General features: G+C 43.2%; 1 protein-coding gene across 1 annotated transcript; it reads right to left on the bottom strand.

Moving 5' to 3' along the window:
- Window positions 1-85: 85 nt before the first annotated feature.
- On the bottom strand, window positions 86-19,605 carry LOC124255206 (adhesion G-protein coupled receptor D1-like). The gene is made up of 17 exons (XM_046689044.1): window positions 19,329-19,605; window positions 18,886-18,947; window positions 17,626-17,761; window positions 17,153-17,254; window positions 14,461-14,634; window positions 12,747-12,855; window positions 11,757-11,848; window positions 11,318-11,370; window positions 10,359-10,544; window positions 9,471-9,542; window positions 7,695-7,881; window positions 4,736-4,913; window positions 3,183-3,306; window positions 2,770-2,873; window positions 2,127-2,226; window positions 1,128-1,278; window positions 86-307 (listed from the first exon to the last, which is right to left on the bottom strand). The coding sequence occupies exons 1-17, from the start codon at window positions 19,603-19,605 to the stop codon at window positions 237-239; spliced, it is 2,178 nt and encodes a 725-aa protein (XP_046545000.1). The 3' UTR covers window positions 86-236.
- Window positions 19,606-20,491: the final 886 nt, after the last annotated feature.

Below are 20,491 nucleotides of genomic sequence, written 5' to 3'. Positions count from 1 at the left end.
TTACATTATTATAAAAGTTTGTGCAGAATAAAGAACAAGGTAATCCAGGTGGCTGCATTCTAATATTGCAGTGTGTTCGTATGGTCACACGAGGAAAGTTGACGAAAACAACAAATCCTTGACTTTGAGTAATTATGTTATAACTTACACGTTAAAATGTGATTATTTACTTTGTAATACTACATATTTCAATAAAATGATATGCCGTACACGTTCTAAACACATTAGCGATTCACTCACACGCCAAACTGTCCGAGGTTCTCGTGGAATATGGGGAGAAGCACACCGGCGACCAGGAAGGGCAACCCTTGGAATGAAATAATATGCTTCATTGTGAGCCCTCAAATGTTGAATTCATGTACGTTTTGATAATTAGACATTGGCTGCAGACCACAGACTACTTGTAGAATTATTCGAGTTTCATTCGCTCATTCTTGCAATCTTGCATTCTCTCATTCAGACATATGGTCTAACTTCAGGTCTTTGAAGGGCATATAGAAGTGACTCACATAAGGAAGAGAGTTTTACGTTGTAAACCTTGTGTCCCTCATGATAAATAAGTTGACATCCATAAAACTCCTTCCTCAATTTTTCCCAAGAATGGGATACCCCGAGAATACAAAAATGTCCCTGACAGTATTCCATACTAATGTCTCTGAACCAGCCGTGATCCGACCGTGTTTTGTTTGTACATCATAGGTCGTCTCGACCGACCGGCATCACAGTTAAAAGATGGTAATTTACTTTCAGTGGGATTTCGAAATAATAATTTTTTTCATATTTTGTCTAAAACAGCAACTGTTATAGCCTATGTCCGTGATATAATATATATTATGATACAACAACCGACAAACTGTACTTAATTCGTAAAGCGTATTTAGAGGCGGAAGAGATTTATTGATTCGTTATGAAAGGCAGATGTGGACAAGAGTCACTTTGTTAGCACATATTGAGTAAAGTGCACGCTGCTGTTGGCAATATTCCAGCAATATCACGACGGAGCCTGTCAGAAATTGGCTTCACACATATTTGAATATGTAAATAATACAGACAAAAAATACAGCATCAAGATTTCCCCCGGTTCGGTAATCTTCGGAACACGAATGCATATCAATGAGCAAACACACCCCATCCTATAGCGTAGAACACCTTCATCCTGCTCGCAGCGGTGAAGACGACGACAATCTGCATGAAGAGCTGCACTCCCTCCACCAACATCCAGCTGAACGCCGCCATGTTAAAGTAGTACAGGAGAACCGTTACCCCTACACACGCAGACTGGGGACAGAAACATCGGCAGTTGTTAAACATGGTTCTCCCTCATAAAGCACTCAGAGAAATGGATGTTGTTTTAGGCCGCAGTATGCAGTATTCCAGCTGTATGCCGTCAGCCGGTATACTAGCGGCAAGGAAGACTACCTGATTCTGTGTATACTAGCCAGATGCATTCTGTGCTAGTCGGATTGGGAACTCAGGAGCACCAATCACATGATTGTCTGGTCGATTATTACATGCATCTGTCATATAGCTGGAATATCGCTGATTGCAGCGTTAAACAATAAACTTATAAGTGAGTGAGTTTAGTTTTATGCCACACTCAGCAATATTCCAGCTATATGGCGTCGGTCTGTAAATAATCGAGTCTGGACCAGACAATCCAGTGATCAACAGCATGAGGATCGATCTGCGCAATTGGGAACCGATGGCATGTGTCAACCAAGTCAGCGAGCCTGACCAGCCGATCCCGTGAGTCGCCTCTTACGACACGCATGGGTTACTGAAGATCAATATTCTAACCCGGACATTCACGGGTAAATAAACTTATAAGGAAAGTATTCGTTGTCAAGATGAATAAGCGAACGCCATAAATGGGAAATTGTTTTCTATTATTTCGTAGGGTATCCAGTTGCTATTAAACAACGATATCGGGCCAGGCGGGCCATACAATAAGTCAGCAATGATATAAACAATAGAAGGCTGCTATAATATATCATACTGATAGTTTAGCCATTATGCATTGACCCCCTTTGGACGAAGCATTCCGCCTCCAGTGTTCGCCCCTGCGCTGATATTGGTTTTGTTAAAGGCGGAACAGACCTCTTTACAGATGCAGAGCATGAACTCACCGTCCCCCGGGCGACGGCCTCCTCCAGCAGCAGTAGGATCTGGGCGCCGATGATTGACACTGCCAGATTCAGATGGATCAGAACCCGGTCTGTGTAGATCCTGCAGTACAGGGCAGCCAATGGATAAACTGAATTCGGCGCCGCATATTCAAGCTGTATCACGGCGTAACATGTGCTATATTTGGGATCACACTTTCTCAGTAAAGCACACATTCTAATACTTCTGATTCGAAGCCACAATCTCAGTGTAAGGAACCTACTCGATAGCACTCAAAGTCAGCGATCTAACCTACTCAGCCATGGCAGCTTGCACGAAGACTGCAGTCGGTCAACTGGTAGTCCAGACCACGTACTTTGTGTACACCATTTGGCGGAAACTATGAATACTCAGGGACATTTAGAAACTGGTCAAATGCAACATGTATTTATATATGAGATTGCACTTTCTCAAATTGTAGTAATTTTTATAATAGGTGCTTTACCCCGATAGTGTGGGTTCAGCTCCCGAATGGGACGTTGTGACAAAGTCTGCCTACACTGCCACAAAGCCCCCCTTCCACAAAGTCTACCCACATTGGCACAATGTCTACCAATACTGCCACAAAATCAGCTTACAGTGCGACGCCCATGTCGGAGTACGTACTTGAGAAACAGGAATGTTAGGACTGTGAGTATCGCCCCCAGCAGGGACAGCGTGCACCCCACAAACGTGATCACCTCCAGAGCCTGCTTGTCGACGGGGGATAACTAAAACATGATGAAACGTAATATGGAGGAAGACAGGCATAATCCCACTATATAGTAGTCGCTTCCAGGGGCGTGTGTTTGATGGCGGCCACAACTGGGGTTGTAGAAGATCACCGTTCAGTGAACATCTTGTGGTATTAGTATTTAAATGTGATTCATAACACATGCTTATGATAAAGTCGAAATCGTACAATGGTTATGAAATGTTTTTTGTTGCTACTTATAAAATTTGCTGAAAATGTAAACAAAGTGGTGAAGCGACATTAAATTAAACTCAAGACCACGTCATGTATAGCACGATTACCTTACCTCAACATCAACAACCTGCATCAGTATGGCGAAGTTTGTCAGATGATTGCAAGAGCAGGTAACTCCAGTGTCTGTGACAACTGTGTTGCATCCAATATCTGACCATCTGGAATCGTCCTGGCCCCTGGCGAGATGGGTATAGAATATATATAATTAATATTGTTTGTATCATACAGATTTTATGAACCATTATGACATTGGTTCGTAAGAGAGTGGACAACTGATGCATTGTGACGTCATTTACCATTACCATAACATACATATCATACATACTATAAACACATGGTAACACCGTGCTGTTTCCGTAAACAAGACTCACAATATGCTGTTTTGTATGAATACAAAAATACGCAACCTGTCTCCAAAATCCAAGAAAACACACTTTGGGATGACAGTGACATTTTCTGGTTGGGACAACGTGAAAGTCAAGTTGATCTGTTTCTGATCCGTTGTGTTGCTAGGATACAAGGAAACGCCCACAATATGGTTGCTAATTTTTATTTCGGCACTGAAATGAAAAAAAATTAATGAGTACTTTTGTTAAATTGCACACATGTGATTAAATAAGAAAGCTTAGGAAGGACGAGTTTGAAACTACAACTACATTACGACATTTCGGCCGAACCGCTTTACGACGCGGAGACCTGATGTCCATTCACAGTCTCATCCGTGATTCGTTTTAGCCTGACTTCCTGAGACACTTACATCGTAATTGTGGTAATTGTTACTTCTAGATTTACAGCCATCATTAAGGACGAAGTATTCTCGCCTACCAGGCTTTCACAGTTGTGTTTTGACGGCTTGTATCAATGGGGTAGGAATAGCAACTAGGTCGTGTGTAGTGTCATGGACAGGACACCTATTCTCATACAAGCTGGCGGTCTCAGGAAACTTGCTCCATGTTCATCAAACACACAGTTGCTCATATGCGACCACAGGGTGAACTATGTAGATCGAACGTACACAGTCCGTTTGAGTCAGAAACGGACCGATGAATTGCAAATTTTATCATTGTACAAAATTGCCACATAAATATAAATAGTACACATGTTTATCATTTACTAATACCCAACAGCTTTCTTATATTTGAAAATTTTCCGGACTCCACCAAAAAAGTTCTTTAAGAAACTATCATTAAAATTTGGACACAGTTCACTATTTGTTACGAGGAAGGAGTGCAGAGAAAGGGACAGCCAGGTGTTAGAGAAGCACGTGCACAAGTGCCCACTTGCTCCATGTTCATCAAACACACAGTTGTTCAGCAACAAAAGTCTCCATCCTTTCTCGCACTCCTGGCTGTCCCTTTCTCTGCACTCCTCCCTCGTAACAAATAGTGAACTGTGTCCAAATTTTAATGATAGTTTGGTGGAGTCCGGAAAATTTTCAAATATAAGAAAGCTGTTGGGTATTAGTAAATGATAAACATGTGTACTATTTATATTTATGTGGCAATTTTGTACAATGATAACATGACTGTAATCAAAGACAATGATGTGTCCTATTTTCACTGTGCCAATATCCGAAATATCAATACAAATATGAGAAATATCTACCCTGGGGTATCTTCCGGCCATGTAGCGTTGTAGTTGGTGGGGAAGATCTCGCCGATGCCTCTGAAGACGTTACTGACGAGGGCGACGTTTCTGTCTGCATGGGTGGACAGCACCATAGAACCCTCGGACATGAACATCAGACGCTCCACCGGCTGCAGGGCGGACTTTACCGTCACCTCTGGAAGGTAGACGATGGCTTTACTGGCACTTCTATAGCGAAACAGTTGGTTTCATTATCGCTTCTATATGCCATGCCAAACAACTGATTTTACTGCCACCTCTATAGTGTACTCGAAACGATGTTTCTGTCTTTTCGATACGGTACAGTTAAATTTACTGTCGCTTCTATAGCGTGGTCGAGGGTAGATTTGACCAAGCTTACTCTAAGGTGATTTTTCTGTCACGGCAGCATGACGGAGGTACTGCTCATTTGATGCTAGATGTTAACACTCTCACTATGATTGCACTCGTGGAATCTTGTTATTAGCTTACTACTCTTTACTGAAATTTCCTTCTCAGCCGTCAATCATTCTTGTTTTACTGTCGGAAATTAGCATAACCTATATACATTAAGTCGAATATATATATGTTGCGTTTTTACAGGTTGTCATAACACACTTGGAAGGTACGCAGTATGACCGCGGACAAATAAAGACCTGAGGTGGGATTACTTTATGTATGTGAGTCAGTGACGCGGAGCATTGCAATGTTACAGCGGTTATTGATAGAGAAGGCAGTTGAAGCAGCCGTAAAATGTAAAATGGTGGTAAAAAGTGTGTGGACGGATCAGTGAAGACCAGAGATTACACTTGTGCGCGAAAAGGGTCGGCATTTCCGGAGTGTCCCCGTTTACCCACCACCTGCTGTTTTGAGGTTCCAGTTCAGTGAGGGGAAAGTATCTGGAACATGTGTGAGATGTTACAAAATTGTCACCATTGAAGCGAACCAGGGATTCGGTGTGAACCCATATATGTGCCAAAACATTTCCAAGTATCGTTGTAATTCTTTCTCACGTGTGGGCAAGCAACCAATCATATGATCTGATAACTGAAATCCGAATTTATGTTATGCTAGAATGATGTAACCGTCAGTAAGAGACTCGGCAGCACTTGGTAATACAGACCAACAGGCTGTTAGCACCACCTTATACTGTGGTATGGTGCCCCCTTACCGAAGTTATCTCTCCTGTGCTGGATGTATCTGTGTTCTATGTAGCACCACCTTATACTGTGGTAGGGTGCCCCCTTACCGAAGTTATCTCTCCTGTGCTGGATGTATCTGTGTTCTATGTAGCACCACCTTATACTGTGGTATGGTGTCCCCTTACCGAAGTTATCCCTCCTGTGCTGGATGTATCTGTGTTCTATGTAGCACCACCTTATACTGTGGTAGGGTGTCCCCTTACCGAAGTTATCCCTCCTGTGCTGGATGTATCTGTGTTCTATGTAGCACCACCTTATACTGTGGTAGGGTGCCCCCTTACCGAAGTTATCTCTCCTGTGCTGGATGTATCTGTGTTCTATGTAGCACCGTGTACTGTGGTATGATGCCCCCTTACCGAAGTTATCTCTCCTGTGCTGCAGTATCTGTGTTCTATGTAGCACCGTGTACTGTGGTATGATGCCCCCTTACCGAAGTTATCTCTCCTGTGCTGGATGTATCTGTGTTCTATGTAGCACCACCTTATACTGTGGTATGGTGCCCCCTTACCGAAGTTATCTCTCCTGTGCTGCTGGATGTATCTGTGTTCTATGTAGCACCACCTTATACTGTGGTATGGTGCCCCCTTACCGAAGTTATCTCTCCTGTGCTGGATGTATCTGTGTTCTATGTAGCACCACCTTATACTGTGGTATGGTGCCCCTTACCGAAGTTATCCCTCCTGTGCTGGATGTATCTGTGTTCTATGTAGCACCACCTTATACTGTGGTATGGTGCCCCTTACCGAAGTTATCCCTCCTGTGCTGGATGTATCTGTGTTCTATGTAGCACCACCTTATACTGTGGTAGGGTGCCCCCTTACCGAAGTTATCCCTCCTGTGCTGGATGTATCTGTGTTCTATGTAGCACCACCTTATACTGTGGTATGGTGCCCCCTTACCGAAGTTATCCCTCCTGTGCTGGATGTATCTGTGTTCTATGTAGCACCACCTTATACTGTGGTATGTGTGCCCTTACCGAAGTTATCTCTCCTGTGCTGGATGTATCTGTGTTCTATGTAGCACCACCTTATACTGTGGTATGGTGCCCCCTTACCGAAGTTATCTCTCCTGTGCTGGATGTATCTGTGTTCTATGTAGCACCACCTTATACTGTGGTATGGTGCCCCCTTACCGAAGTTATCCCTCCTGTGCTGGATGTATCTGTGTTCTATGTAGCACCACCTTATACTGTGGTAGGGTGCCCCCTTACCGAAGTTATCCCTCCTGTGCTGGATGTATCTGTGTTCTATGTAGCACCACCTTATACTGTGGTATGGTGCCCCCTTACCGAAGTTATCCCTCCTGTGCTGGATGTATCTGTGTTCTATGTAGCACCACCTTATACTGTGGTATGGTGCCCCTTACCGAAGTTATCTCTCCTGTGCTGGATGTATCTGTGTTCTATGTAGCACCACCTTATACTGTGGTATGGTGCCCCCTTACCGAAGTTATCCCTCCTGTGCTGCATGTATCTGTGTTCTATGTAGCACCACCTTATACTGTGGTAGGTGTGTCCCCCTTACCGAAGTTATCTCTCCTGTGCTGGATGTACCTGTGTTCTATGTAGCACCACCTTATACTGTGGTAGGGTGCCCCCTTACCGAAGTTATCTCTCCTGTGCTGGATGTATCTGTGTTCTATGTAGCACCACCTTATACTGTGGTAGGGTGCCCCCTTACCGAAGTTATCTCTCCTGTGCTGGATGTATCTGTGTTCTATGTAGCACCACCTTATACTGTGGTAGGGTGTCCCCTTACCGAAGTTATCTCTCCTGTGCTGCAGTAGCTGTGTTCTATGTAGCACCACCGTGTACTGTGCCACCTTACCGAAGTTATCCCTCCTGTGCTGGATGTTGATGTCGGTACACCCGTCCAGGAGGTGGTCCGTGATCCTCCCCAGCACTTTGTCTACAGACTGCACCAGAGACGGCAGCGCCTCCGGGTCCTTGATACAAAAACTAATATTAGTAAAACACAAATATTGTAGTCCTGCTGGAATTCAAGAATAACCCATAAACTACTTGTCCAAGAACTTAATGTAGAGATAGTAATATTAATAGTAATAGTCAGCTTATATGGCGCTCATACCCAGGCACATTACCTGCTCACGGCGCTACGTACATTACTATCCCCGGCCATTGGACACTATCGTACTTTCCGATACTTTTGCAACTCCCTGGGGATCATACAGCCATGCATGCTGTGAGATGTGAATGATGTCTGTGCTAATTATTTTTAAAAAGTGGCATTTTCCCGAGCAGTTTCATACGACCTGTGCGAAAGATAAGACGGATGGAAACACATAATGCACATTCAGCTGATTAAAATACTTTAGCCATGAAATTAGTTTAAAAAATTGTTAAGTGGTAAAACAACCAAAATACGTATATCATTATGTTTGATACATTTGCCAGTTGTCGAGGTACGTATCCCAGGGTATATCAGTGATCATCAGTATTTTACAGGACAGCTAAAATTGTATTTCTTTATCCTCTTTCTTCTTCGCGTACAGTTTCTCTCATATCAGGTTTCTAACATACAGTTTCTCACACATAGTTTCTAACATACACTTTCTCACACACAATTTACTGACATACAGTTTCTCACAGAGTTTCTCAGTTTCTCAAAAACAATTTCTGACATACAGTTTCTCGCAGTTTCTCTCGCATAGTTTCTGACATACAGTTTCTCATGCATAGTTTCTGACATACAATTTCTCACACACAATTTCTAACAGTTTCTCACACACAATTTCTGACACACAGTTTCTAACATACAGTTTCTCACACACAGTTTCTGACTCAGTTTCTCTAACAGTTTCTCTCATATACTTTTTGACACAGTTTTTCACATACAGTTTCTCTCAAAGTTTCTCACATACAGTTTCTCTTTCAGTTTCCCACATACAGTTTCTCTCATATAAGGTTTCTCACATACAGTTTCTCACACATAGTTTCTGACAGACAATTTCTCACACAATTTCTGACATACAGTTTCTCACATACAATTTCTAACATAGTTTCTCACAGAGTTTCTTACATACAGTTTCTAACAAACAGTTTCTGACACATAGTTTCTGACATACAGTTTCTCACACTTTCTGACATACAGTTTCTCATACATAGTTTCTGACATACAGTTTCTCACACACATTTTCTAACATACCGTTTCTCACACATAGCTTCTCACACAGAGTTTCTAACATACACTTTCTCACACACAGTTTCTAACATACCGTTTCTCACACACAGTTTCTGACACATTTTCTAACACACAGTTTTTCACATACAGTTTCTCTCAGTTTCTCACATACAGTTCCTCTTACAGTTTCTCACATATAAGGTTTCTTACATACAGTTTCTCACACATAGCTTTTTAACATACAGTTTCTCACACAGTTTCTAACATACACTTTCTCACACAAAGTTTCTGACATACACTTTCTCACACAGTTTCTAACATACACTTTCTCACACACAGTTTCTAACATACACTTTCTCACACACAGTTTCTGACATACACTTTCTGACGTACATCTTCTGAGAACTGTTCCCAGGCGTCGTGGTTGTCGGGCCGTAAGAGGGTATCAACAATGTCGCTGACGCTCTGCAACAGACACATGCCTTTAAAGATTCTGGACACCGTTAATCGGAATGAACTTACATTAATAACTTAACATGATTCCGTACAGGGACGGTGGGGTAGCCTAGTGGTTAAAGCGTTCGCTCGTCACGCCGAAGACCCGGATTCGATTCCCCACATGGGTACAACGTGGGAAGCTCATTTCTGGTGTCCCCAGCTGGGATATTGCTATAAACGGTGTAAAACCATACTCACTCACTCACTGTTTCCGTACACATTGGTAGTATGTCACCATGCTAGGTGTAATGTCATAAAGCAATCCTCACCTCAGCCTATTCGAAACGTATTGGGTGGATGTCCAGTTTGGGTTGAGTCTCTATTCAGATAGATATTTTGAAACTAATGTAATCTATTTCCAAAACGAAAGTCACTATTAGGCTATATAGGTTTCTAGGAAAGCATTTTGGTGTTACAAAAGTCAAGACTACAGCACTGTGAATTTCGTCGCTTTAGACTGGACAACTCGACTCCCTTAAATTCATGGGGCGGTGGGGTAGCCTAGTGGTTAAAGCCTTCGCTCGTCACGCCGAAGGCCCGTGTTCGATTCCCCACATGGGTACAATGTGTGAAGCCCATTTCTGGTGTCCCCCGCCGTGATATTGCTTGCGTAAAACGATACTCAGTCAGTCAGTCATATGGATTCCTGCATGTATGGAAGAGCATTCAAAGGATGTACATATACAAGGCAATGATTATCTTAGGAACATTCACAAAGGACATATATTACGTGACAATGATTCATGTAAATCTGAACAAGGTTAAAATGCTGTTTGGTGTTACCGAGATCAGATGTGCGGTGTCGTCTTTGGAGAGGGTGCTTATGAGCGGTGTTGTCGACAGATTGTCGAGGATGTTGCTAACGTCCACCACGCTGCTACAGTTCAGAGTTTCCTTGAGCGTGGAGCTGAACGCCAGGAACTCTGACAACGTGTCCGAGGTGTTTACGATGGGGGTTGTCACGTGATGCTAGATAGCGGGATAAGAAAAGATGCTGCTCATGTCAGGTTATAAAGTTGCGGATAAACAAAGTGCCTGAACTATAACCGGTGGAACATATGGCTGACATTGTCTTTCTTAAACCTAAACCATTTTGACTCATAATTGTTACATGAAACCCTAAGTCTGAATACAACACATTAGAAAACCTCCAGTGAAAATGCAAATATTGGCAAGTGTATGACACAACATGATTGAATACCGTTGAGCTTATGTCAAAGACTCTCGTGTGCGTAATAATGTTGTTATGTCATCCATATTTCATTGTATCATCGGCGTGCGCCAAGGCTGTATACCAAACCCCTTTTTGTTAATTTTCTTTAAAACTAATTAGCGACAGTTGTGTATCAAAATTGTACAGATGGTATTCAGTTGAATCAAGATCTTGTTAAGATATTCTTGTTATTGTTTGTCGATGATGTCGTCATGTTTTCAAATACAGTGAAGGGGCTGCAAAAACAACATATTGTGTTGGAAAACCATTGAATCGGATTCAAGGTAATCTAGCTTACGGAACGAAACCCGGCACACAATTTGATTAGACCTACAGGTGACTATACCTATTGTATATTTTAGTTAATATGCTGTGTAGAAACATACACACATACATGTAGAAACAGTGTTACAATTGTTTGTTAGATCAACGTTTTTGTCTATATGCCAACGAATCGCGGCAACAATAGAGTGGGTGCTTAGCGCATGACGCGATTGTTTAGGGTAATGTACGACGTGACGGTACGTACACTGGGCGTCACTGTTGAAGTCGACGCTGTACGTCTGGTAGTCGTGTCCACACCTGAAACTAGACACAGTTACACTCAGGATAAATATACCACCTGGAAAACTGTTTCTAATCACTTCTGAAATTGAAATTTGAAGGTAGGCTGCATTTTTAGATCTAGCAAAGTTTCTGTTTTATATGTGACTATTGTCAAAGAAAACACATAAAAATATAATGTTGCAAAAACTAACAGATGTTTTTGTCAACTACAGAAGCATACATACTAACTGTACACGGTCGACGCTGGGGACGAACTACTCTCGATTATCCCATGAAACAGACTGTATTTTGCGTAAAAGGCAAAATAGCGGTGAAAACATGTCGAATGGATAACTGAAACTCATTGATTTTCATTGAACTCATTACGTTTATGTTGCTGTAAGGTAGAGGTGCACGTGTACCTGGGTGGCTGATCAGATGGATCTCCAGCGCTGTCAGCTCCCTCGTCCACAGCGCCAGCTCATCCATCTTGAGACACTCGCCCCACACGTCACTGGAAATCAAAGCAGCATCAGCCGCCAGTCCACGTAGATCCACCCGACCACGATAACTACTGGTACCCTTACTGAACAAGGTTACTCTGCCATAGCGCAAATGCGACGTCACAGTGCAATAGGACTCTCCCCACAATATAAACCTGTCGTCTGCTCATTTTAACTTAGGTCAGTAATGGGAGATACTAAGTGAATGATGATTTAAGCCAAAGTCGGCAATAAAGTGTGGTCAGGCACAGTAATGGCTAAACGCGTGAGGCGTGTTAACATGGTTTCCACCAGAAAATCAGATCACTATATATAAAACTTCTACAGCACTGGAACCATCTAAATCTGCTTAATGTAATTTTACGGAAGCTTCCATAATTCGTTGTATCTCATATTAATAGGTAGTTTAAAAGACAAATTGCATTGTACAAATGGTTGAACTAAAGTCCAGTTCAACATGTGCATGTCCAGTGTGTAGTGAGTTTTAGCAAAATATTTATATCATTATTTTGACGATAATTCTACAAACTTTGTAAATTAATGAAACAATCAAAATATCATTTAGCATGCCACAGAACTAAGAAAGAGGATATGCAACAAATCCCAGATATGTACTATAGGCCTTTGACCTAAACAGTACATTGAATAAACCTTAACATGCCCTTAGGTTTTAACCTGGAATGAACATACCTGTACCCCTTACTGAGCTAGTGTCGACCTTAGGGTCCTTACACGTTTGGACTTTGTCCATGGTATTTATCCTACTGGCATGGGGGTAAAATGTAAAACAACCGAGGATGGACAGGGCGGTCACGATATACTTCTCCAGATACATACATGTACACTTCAAAATCAAATGACATCGTATTGGACAAGATTCTCTCTGCTGCAATTATTCCCAGTCTGTACCTTAGCTCCTTGCAGCCAACCCTAAGCCTGGTGTAGGAGTCGCTTATTGTCGACTGGTGCACTCCCGACGCCGACTTCACGAGGCCGCCATTGATATACACCTTCACACCTGGAACAATGGGCAGGTGAAGGTATGTTGGTGTAGGTAGTCTTCAAGAAGTTGATCACGTCTGGGCAACGTGTTTGCTCAAGATTTGATAAAATAGTGAAACTAAGATAATCAAACTGCAGGAGGTTCCTAATATCTGCCAGCACAGCGACACATGATAATCATTATGTGCAGTAATTCTTCCGAAGATGCATTCTGTTTGTAGCAGAAATTAAATACAAAGTGGCAGACTGAGTTGAAACATATGTGCTTGGCTTCAAACTTTTTCTGCAATCTAACTCTAAGGCGAGGTCAACCTGTGGTGTCCAAGGGAGGGTCTCCGTGTGTCTGGCTACCTGTAGATGGATTCCACGTGGGGGTCTGTCTCCAAGTGTCTGCTTACCTGTGGATGGACCTCAGGTAGGGGTCTGTCTCCATATGCATGTGTCTACTTACCTTAGATTGACTCCAGGTGGGGGTCTCCATATGCATGTCTCCATATGCATGGGGAGTCTGTCTCCATATGCACCTGTCTACTTACCTAGACTCCAGGTGGGGGTCTGTCTCCGTGTGTCTGCTTACCTGTAGATGGACTCCAGGTGGGGGTCTGTCTCCATATGCATGTGTCTGCTTACCTGTAGATGGACTCCAGGTGTGTGTGTGGGGGTGTCTCCATATGCATGTGTCTGCTTACCTGTAGATAGACTCCAGGTGTGTGTGGGGATCTGTCTCATATGCATGTTTCTGCTTACCTGTAGATAGACTCCAGGTGGGGGTCTGTCACCGTGTGTCTACTTACCTGTAGATGGACTCCAGGTGGGGATCTGTCTCAATATGCATGTGTCTGCTTACCTGTAGATGGACTCCAGGTGGGGGTCTGTCTCCATATGCATGTGTCTGCTTACCTGTAGATGGACTCCAGGTGGGGGTCTGTCTCCATATGCATGTGTCTGCTTACCTGTAGATGGACTCCAGGTGGGGATCTGTCTGTCTCAACCTATGCAGGTGTCTGTCTCCTTACCTGTAGATGGACTCCAGGTGGGGGTCTGTCTCCATATGCATGTGTCTGCTTACCTGTAGATGGACTCCAGGTGGGGATCTGTCTCCATATGCATGTGTCTGCTTACCTGTAGATGGACTCCAGGTGGGGATCTGTCTCCATATGCATGTGTCTGCTTACCTGTAGATGGACTCCAGGTGGGGATCTGTCTCCATATGCATGTGTCTACTTGTCTCAATATGCATGCCTCTTACCTGTAGATGGACCTCAGGTGGGGTTCTGTCTCCGTGTGTCCACTTACCTGTAGATGGACCTCTTGTGGGGATCTGTCTCCGTGTGTCCACTTACCTGTAGATGGACCTCAGGTGGGGATCTGTCTCCGTGTGTCCACTTACCTGTAGATGAACCTCAGGTGGGGGTTTGACTCCGTGTGTCTACTTACCTGTAGATGGACCTCAGGTGGAGGTCTGTCTCCAAGTGTCTTCTTACCTGAAGATGGACCTCAGGTGGAGGTCTGTCTCCGTGAGTCTACTTACCTGAAGATGGACTCCAGGTTGGGGTCCCCGTGTGTCTACTTACCTGAAGATGGACTCCAGGTGGGGGTCTGTCTGCTTGTGTCTACCTACCTGTAGATGGACTCCAGGTGAAGGCGAGATGAACTAGCCGTGTCCGGGTTAGGTTCACGACATTTTCAGGAATCTGTGCGCTATATACTTCACCGGATGTCTTCAGCGCCATCTCATACATCCTGCTTGTTGCGTTATAGCCAATGTACACCCCCCTCGACGCATTATGGGCTCCTGCAGACGACACAAGGGTTCAAGTGAACATAAAACCAACAATATTCAAGAGAGCACAGGCAAGAAATACCATATGCCTATTAAATCAGCACTTCCACACGGATATACACTTTCGTGAGTCATAATGCAGCCTCCATCAAATGACACCATAGTTCAGATCCACGTAATAACTCTTTCCTTCAGATATGGCATTTCCGGAATTTCGTGTGACACTTGCATTTGACTCCTGTGCCTTCCGTGATAGAAAGTAGTTCTCAACAAGATATCGGAAATGTTGGTCACAACCTGCCTGGACATATCTGATGTTCATTGTACGAAGCAGATATTCACCCATAAACTCACTGTCCCACTCTAAGTACGACAGTAGTCAACAGTAGATGCTAATTGCACATGTTCACCTCATGCTACTACATATCTATATGTCACTGTTCAACCTTTTCATATAAATCTACATATTGAATAATCAATAATTGTCAGCAACCTTATGATTCTCTGAAGATAACAACAGCAATAACAAAACAACAACAATAGAAATACGCGTCCCAAACTTGTCTCTGTGTGCAAGCCAACTGACTCCTTGCACTGCTGAAGTCAGTTTGCCTGAAAAGTGAAACATAAGGCTTCTTGTTTGCTAATGAAGATCAGTTACTTTTTCCTCGAAATGTGTGATTTTGAACAAATATGTAAATGTGCATAATGAATTCATGACTGTACATGACAGGATTTAATGAGCCTGTCTAACGTCAATAGATACCCAGCGTTGGCACAAACAAAGTATCTTGAAGTCTTTGAACGGCATTTGGAACTCTAAGACATAAAAGGTGAGCATTCCTCATAATGAAAACAGTTTACACCCATACATTCTCACGTTTTAAAGCATCTTAAGCGACATGATTGTGATGCTCGAGACTTTCCTTACTGTGTTCGTCATATGCATGCTTGTCGTGTGACTCAGAGGTCAATCCACGGTACGACCCGGAACGTGTAGAGGGCATATACAACCTCAGACGTATCAAGGCCAACAAAGCTGACCTTGTCGCTTTTGATAAATCCAGTGAAACCATATATATACTATCCCAAGAAAGAAACGCATAGGCATTTTGTATTTTTTTAAATCTATTAATTACCTATTGTGTTCAAACAATCGTCAAAATATGTAACAAAAGTGTTGATAACATGCTTTTACACAATTGTACAAGTCAAAAATTGACTTTACCTGAAAATGTTGATTTTGATGAGATTTCTTACAAGGATTAAAAAGGTATCGCGACAACACAACAGAAATCACCTTCCAGTTGAAATTGTGCAGCAAAGAGCATGCACTGTCTGGCTATAAAAATCCAGATTACTTTCGGAAATCGACATTCGTTTTGAAGAAGTTTCAAGGTCAAATCACTACGCCACGTCTTGAGGCTGCGACACGGAACATCGGCGTTGAAAGTATGCACGCTGGAGATTACCAATCTTCTGTTGCCAGGCGTCTGAATGTTAGTCAGAGCACAATATCACGGCTTGCAGCTCGTTACAACCAACAGGTATAACAAATGGCCGACCCCGTACAGGCAGACCTCGAGTCACTACTGCAGCCCAAGATCGGTACATCCGGGTACTACATTTGCGTGATCGTACTTACACGGGTGAGAGCACAGCAGCCAGGGTGCCTGGACTTCGGAGGATATCCGGTCAAACGGTGACAGAACAGGTTGAGAAAGATTGGACTGAGAACCAGGAGACCCGACGTCGGGACCGTGCTACGTCGTCACCATCGCGCTCAACGTCTCCGTTAACCAAAATAATCCAGTTGGATGTATATATATTATGTAAAAATGTAAACTGTAAAAATTCATGTACTAAACTCTATTTGTGGACGAGTTACATGTTTAAAAATACAACATTTTCGCAACAGATTTCTGGGTTATGCGTTTCTTTTATAGAATAGTATATCATTGAATTCTCTGTCGTATTTGGCAGTAATGTGATTGACAAGATTCAAGAAACACGTGGCGAATGCCATTGTTCCCGGTGCCTTAGGTGTAGTACCTCCCAATTGTGAGAGTACCCATGTTGGCTGTCAGGAACACACCCCTTCTGTCACTCTGGGTGATATAGACAGATGCAACGTTGGGAAGTCTTCAGAATCTCCGAAGGTCTTGGTGGGTACCCGGGAGAAGTGCCATTCACTCTCTGGTTGCCTACAGTGGGGCAATATAAACTGATGATGAGCCTAGCCAACCTGACTGATTGCCTATACTGGGGTCAAGGTCAACTGATGATGCGCCAAACTATCCTGACTGGTCAGCTGATGATGAACCTAACCAACCTGACTGACTGCCTATAGTGGGGTCAAGGTCAACTGATGATGAGTCTAGCCAACCCGACTGTGCTAGGATCATACGAACACGCTTTGCGTTTTGTTTTTAAGCTGTAAATAATTATAACAATCGTAATAATATAATTAAAAACTGTCGTTGCTACAATTTGGCTTCTTCCACATTTTCTCAAGGAGACAGTTACTCACCGGAAGTAATGATGGTTACGTCAGTTCCTGGTTGCAGTAATCTGAAGAAGAATCCATACGTCACCCCTGACGAGCAGAGCCCTGGGTCGCTCACACACGTGCCTGAAAAACAAAACAAACTGCCCTACAATTAATGGCTCATGCGCGTTTGCTTTATACACCGACACCTGGATACTATGGAGAGCTACCCGGGCGAATACTGTGTGGACCACCGCTACCCACCGATACCCATCGATACTCGCAACGGCAATAAACCATTTCACCGTACATCAAACTCCCGATAGTGCGGAAGTTCATCTTCCTGACGATTATGTTGTTAACGTCTTTCTAAGTATTTTTAGAATTGTTCGCATTTACGCATGTTTAACTCATGGTTCGCATCACGTTCACTTGGACGGGTGGCCGTCCGGATTAAATATTAATGTAACTTTACGACAGCGATTTAACAAACACCAAATACAGGACTTTGTCACCAGCAAATGAACCAATGTCCAAGCATTCAGAAGAGTTGATGGACAGCATCCCGCCAGAGCGCCCACCAGGGTCCACCGTAACGTGCTGACTGACCACCTCTGTCTGCCGAAGACCCTTCGTTTGACTCTCTGAAAACTAAACAAATACATTCACACCTCCACACCTCATCCCAGACTGAAGCATTGCACTGGATAGCGTATCAACTAGTTACCTGGGCCCCGTTTCACAAAGCTCTCGTAGGCCTAAGATATCGTAACTTTTAACGTAGCAGTCGTACCTCCTATACTGTAACATAGGGCGTACGAATGCTACGAGAAAAGAGATCTTAGGCTTACGAGAGTTTTGTGAAACGAAGCCCTGATGGCAATGATGGTTGGGTACTCTGGTGGTAAAGCCTTCGTTCGTCACGCCAAAGGTCCGGGTTCGATTCCGGTGTTGGTACAAAACGTAGCCATATTCTTGTATAAGTCGCTGTGGCAAGGTGGTTTATGATTTCCTAGAGATACAGCTCATTACAATCAGAGGGTATTAACATCCAGCCACCATGAACAACCGACTTAACGGTTGTGGAAGGTCGGTCTCTCTATACCTCTACTGCCGAGTTCTACTGCGCTAGGACCGAGGTAAGTCGATGTTAAGGTATGGGAGTTACGGTCATCTGAGTGAGTACTTCATACCGTACCGTCTATATTGTCATACTTATGTCACTGTGACAACAATAGGCTGTATGTCACCAAGTCAAAATATGCTACCGTGACTGATAGTGGGTTATGTTACTGTTACTAAAATATACCACATAAAATGCCTGTATTCAGTCGTGCCTAAGATATACTGTATTCTGCAGTGACTGAAATATACTTCGTGACACGTTTAAAAGCATAGAGTTATCTGCCCTTGGTTTTACTGTCGCCCCATCACTTCACACATCATTTAGCTCCAGCAAGGTTTCACTCTGTCACGTGGCTTTTACTTTATCGAACACATCCTGTCGCCAGTCATGGCCAAAATGATAATAAATAATGCCCGAGACAACTGTATTTATATTTATTAAATAGCTTTTTTAGCAACCCGCCATCATGCTGTACAAACGCGCGGAAGGATCGGTCGGTATGCGTCACTACTCCTTCGCTGGCCGTGGTACTACTCCGGTAACAGAATAAGCCGAATGAAGTGCAGACCTGGCTGGAATGAGGCACGAGTAGACACGAGAAACTGACTCTTTACAACCTAATGAGTCATGACGGGTCGTATTTACTTACCGTTCCAGCCGTGATCTCATCGAACGTGAAATGGAGATTAGCCTCGGTATACAGCTCGTGCTCTGTAAAGGAAACCAGGTAAAGTAGTTACAAACTGTTTCCATCCTCGCCACACAAGTGAGTTATGTTATATGCAGTTCACATATAGTCCTTGGGAATGCACGGATCTGTACGTATGTTTACATATGCTTGAAGCAGAGATTGGCATATAGCATTTATTCATCTCATGAACAGGTATCAAATTTATCATAAAGATTATTGAGTGAGTGAGTAAGTGAGTATTGTTTCTCGGTCGAGGCGAAGTTCCATGTAAATATTCTGTACATTTAAAATTGCACTCAAGATATGTGTAAGTGAGAATTTAATTCTTTTGGCGACTCGGGATTCTGTTCTTACTGTATTACTTTCAGTTAGTAATTTCATATGCCAAGGGGAAGACTCACTGCATAAGGCACACATGTACGGACATCCGTTGATGACGAAGGAGTGAGTGCCGTCGCACCTGTCCGCGTACCAGCCCTGGTCCCCTACGTTGGGGTAGCATTTGATGTCTGTGTCACGACATAACCCTGCACAAACACACATGGCGATTACAGCATCTGCTTCCTGATCATGAGCAGGAGGTGAAGGAGGAGGGGGATGCTGCAGCTGCTGCTGCTGATAAGGGGGAAACGAGGGGAGATAACTGCTGATGTTAATGATGATGATCATCATAATCATTGCTAATCTGGGATTCGTACCCTCTGTTACACGGACATGGTATGAAAGTTATTCATTTGTCTATACCAAATCGTCACTATAATTTCAGACATTGGCATGAAGAAGACGAAAGGTTGTTTAAAAACGATCCTGTAAATGTTGATGTTTTAATGACTGTTGTAACAAGGGGGCATGTACAATAAACAGAACAGCAATAGGTTATCGCGGAACATCGTCACTCTGACTGTCAACATCACTATCAACTGAAATAACAATTTGACTAATGTCATGATGTCAACCGTCTTTATCCCAATATGATCTTCTTTAAGAGGCATTTAGAAGCTGGCATGATGAAGAGGAACACTCACTTGTTGATAGACAACTTTTTTATTGCAATAGATGTGACGTTTCGGTGTATATTGCAATAAAGAAACTGTCTACCCATAACACAAAGTGTTCCACTCCCAATATGAAGCTTCGATTTCGGTCTCAACTTTCTCGATGCACTTGGCCCACTTTGTACACAGGCTTTGTTTTGTTGGTCTCCACAATGTCATACAACACAGGTTTGGGACTGTTGGAGGGAAATGAATATCACGTGACACCAGCCAGATATCGTGTCGTCCTTCCTAGAACTTGATGTTGTTACCTTCTATGATAGGGAGTATTGTCCATAACGATAGCGATATCGGAAGAAGAACCGGATGTAGTTGTTTCTCCGCCCGTTCCAGAAAGGCTTGGCTGTTCATTCCGTTATGATAATCTCAGTTATCTTTAGATGTCGCACAACATACCTAAGCACATCTAAGAGGAAATCCTATGCTTTTACATCCACCTTGCAGGAAGATCAGTCTCTCACCTTTACCTAAAGGTTGTTTACGAGAGGTTTTAACATCTAATGAAACTC

This window comes from Haliotis rubra, unplaced genomic scaffold, assembly GCF_003918875.1.
Source record: "Haliotis rubra isolate DU_JTF1 unplaced genomic scaffold, ASM391887v1 Scf598, whole genome shotgun sequence".
Taxonomy (NCBI): domain Eukaryota; kingdom Metazoa; phylum Mollusca; class Gastropoda; order Lepetellida; family Haliotidae; genus Haliotis; species Haliotis rubra.
Note: the sequence above shows the minus strand (reverse complement) of the source record. Positions and strands in the feature narration are given on the sequence as shown.

Excerpts from the sequence above, each read along its gene's own strand:
- LOC124255206 (XM_046689044.1), bottom strand. The coding sequence starts at position 19,605 with ATGATTATGATGATCATCATCATTAACATCAGCAGTTATCTCCCCTCG. Across the intron at positions 17,255-17,625 it reads GGACATTGGTTCATTTGCTG|GCACGTGTGTGAGCGACCCA; the intron begins GTGACAAAGTCC and ends TTTGTTTTTCAG. Across the intron at positions 11,849-12,746 it reads GTTGGCTGCAAGGAGCTAAG|TGACGTGTGGGGCGAGTGTC; the intron begins GTACAGACTGGG and ends TTTGATTTCCAG.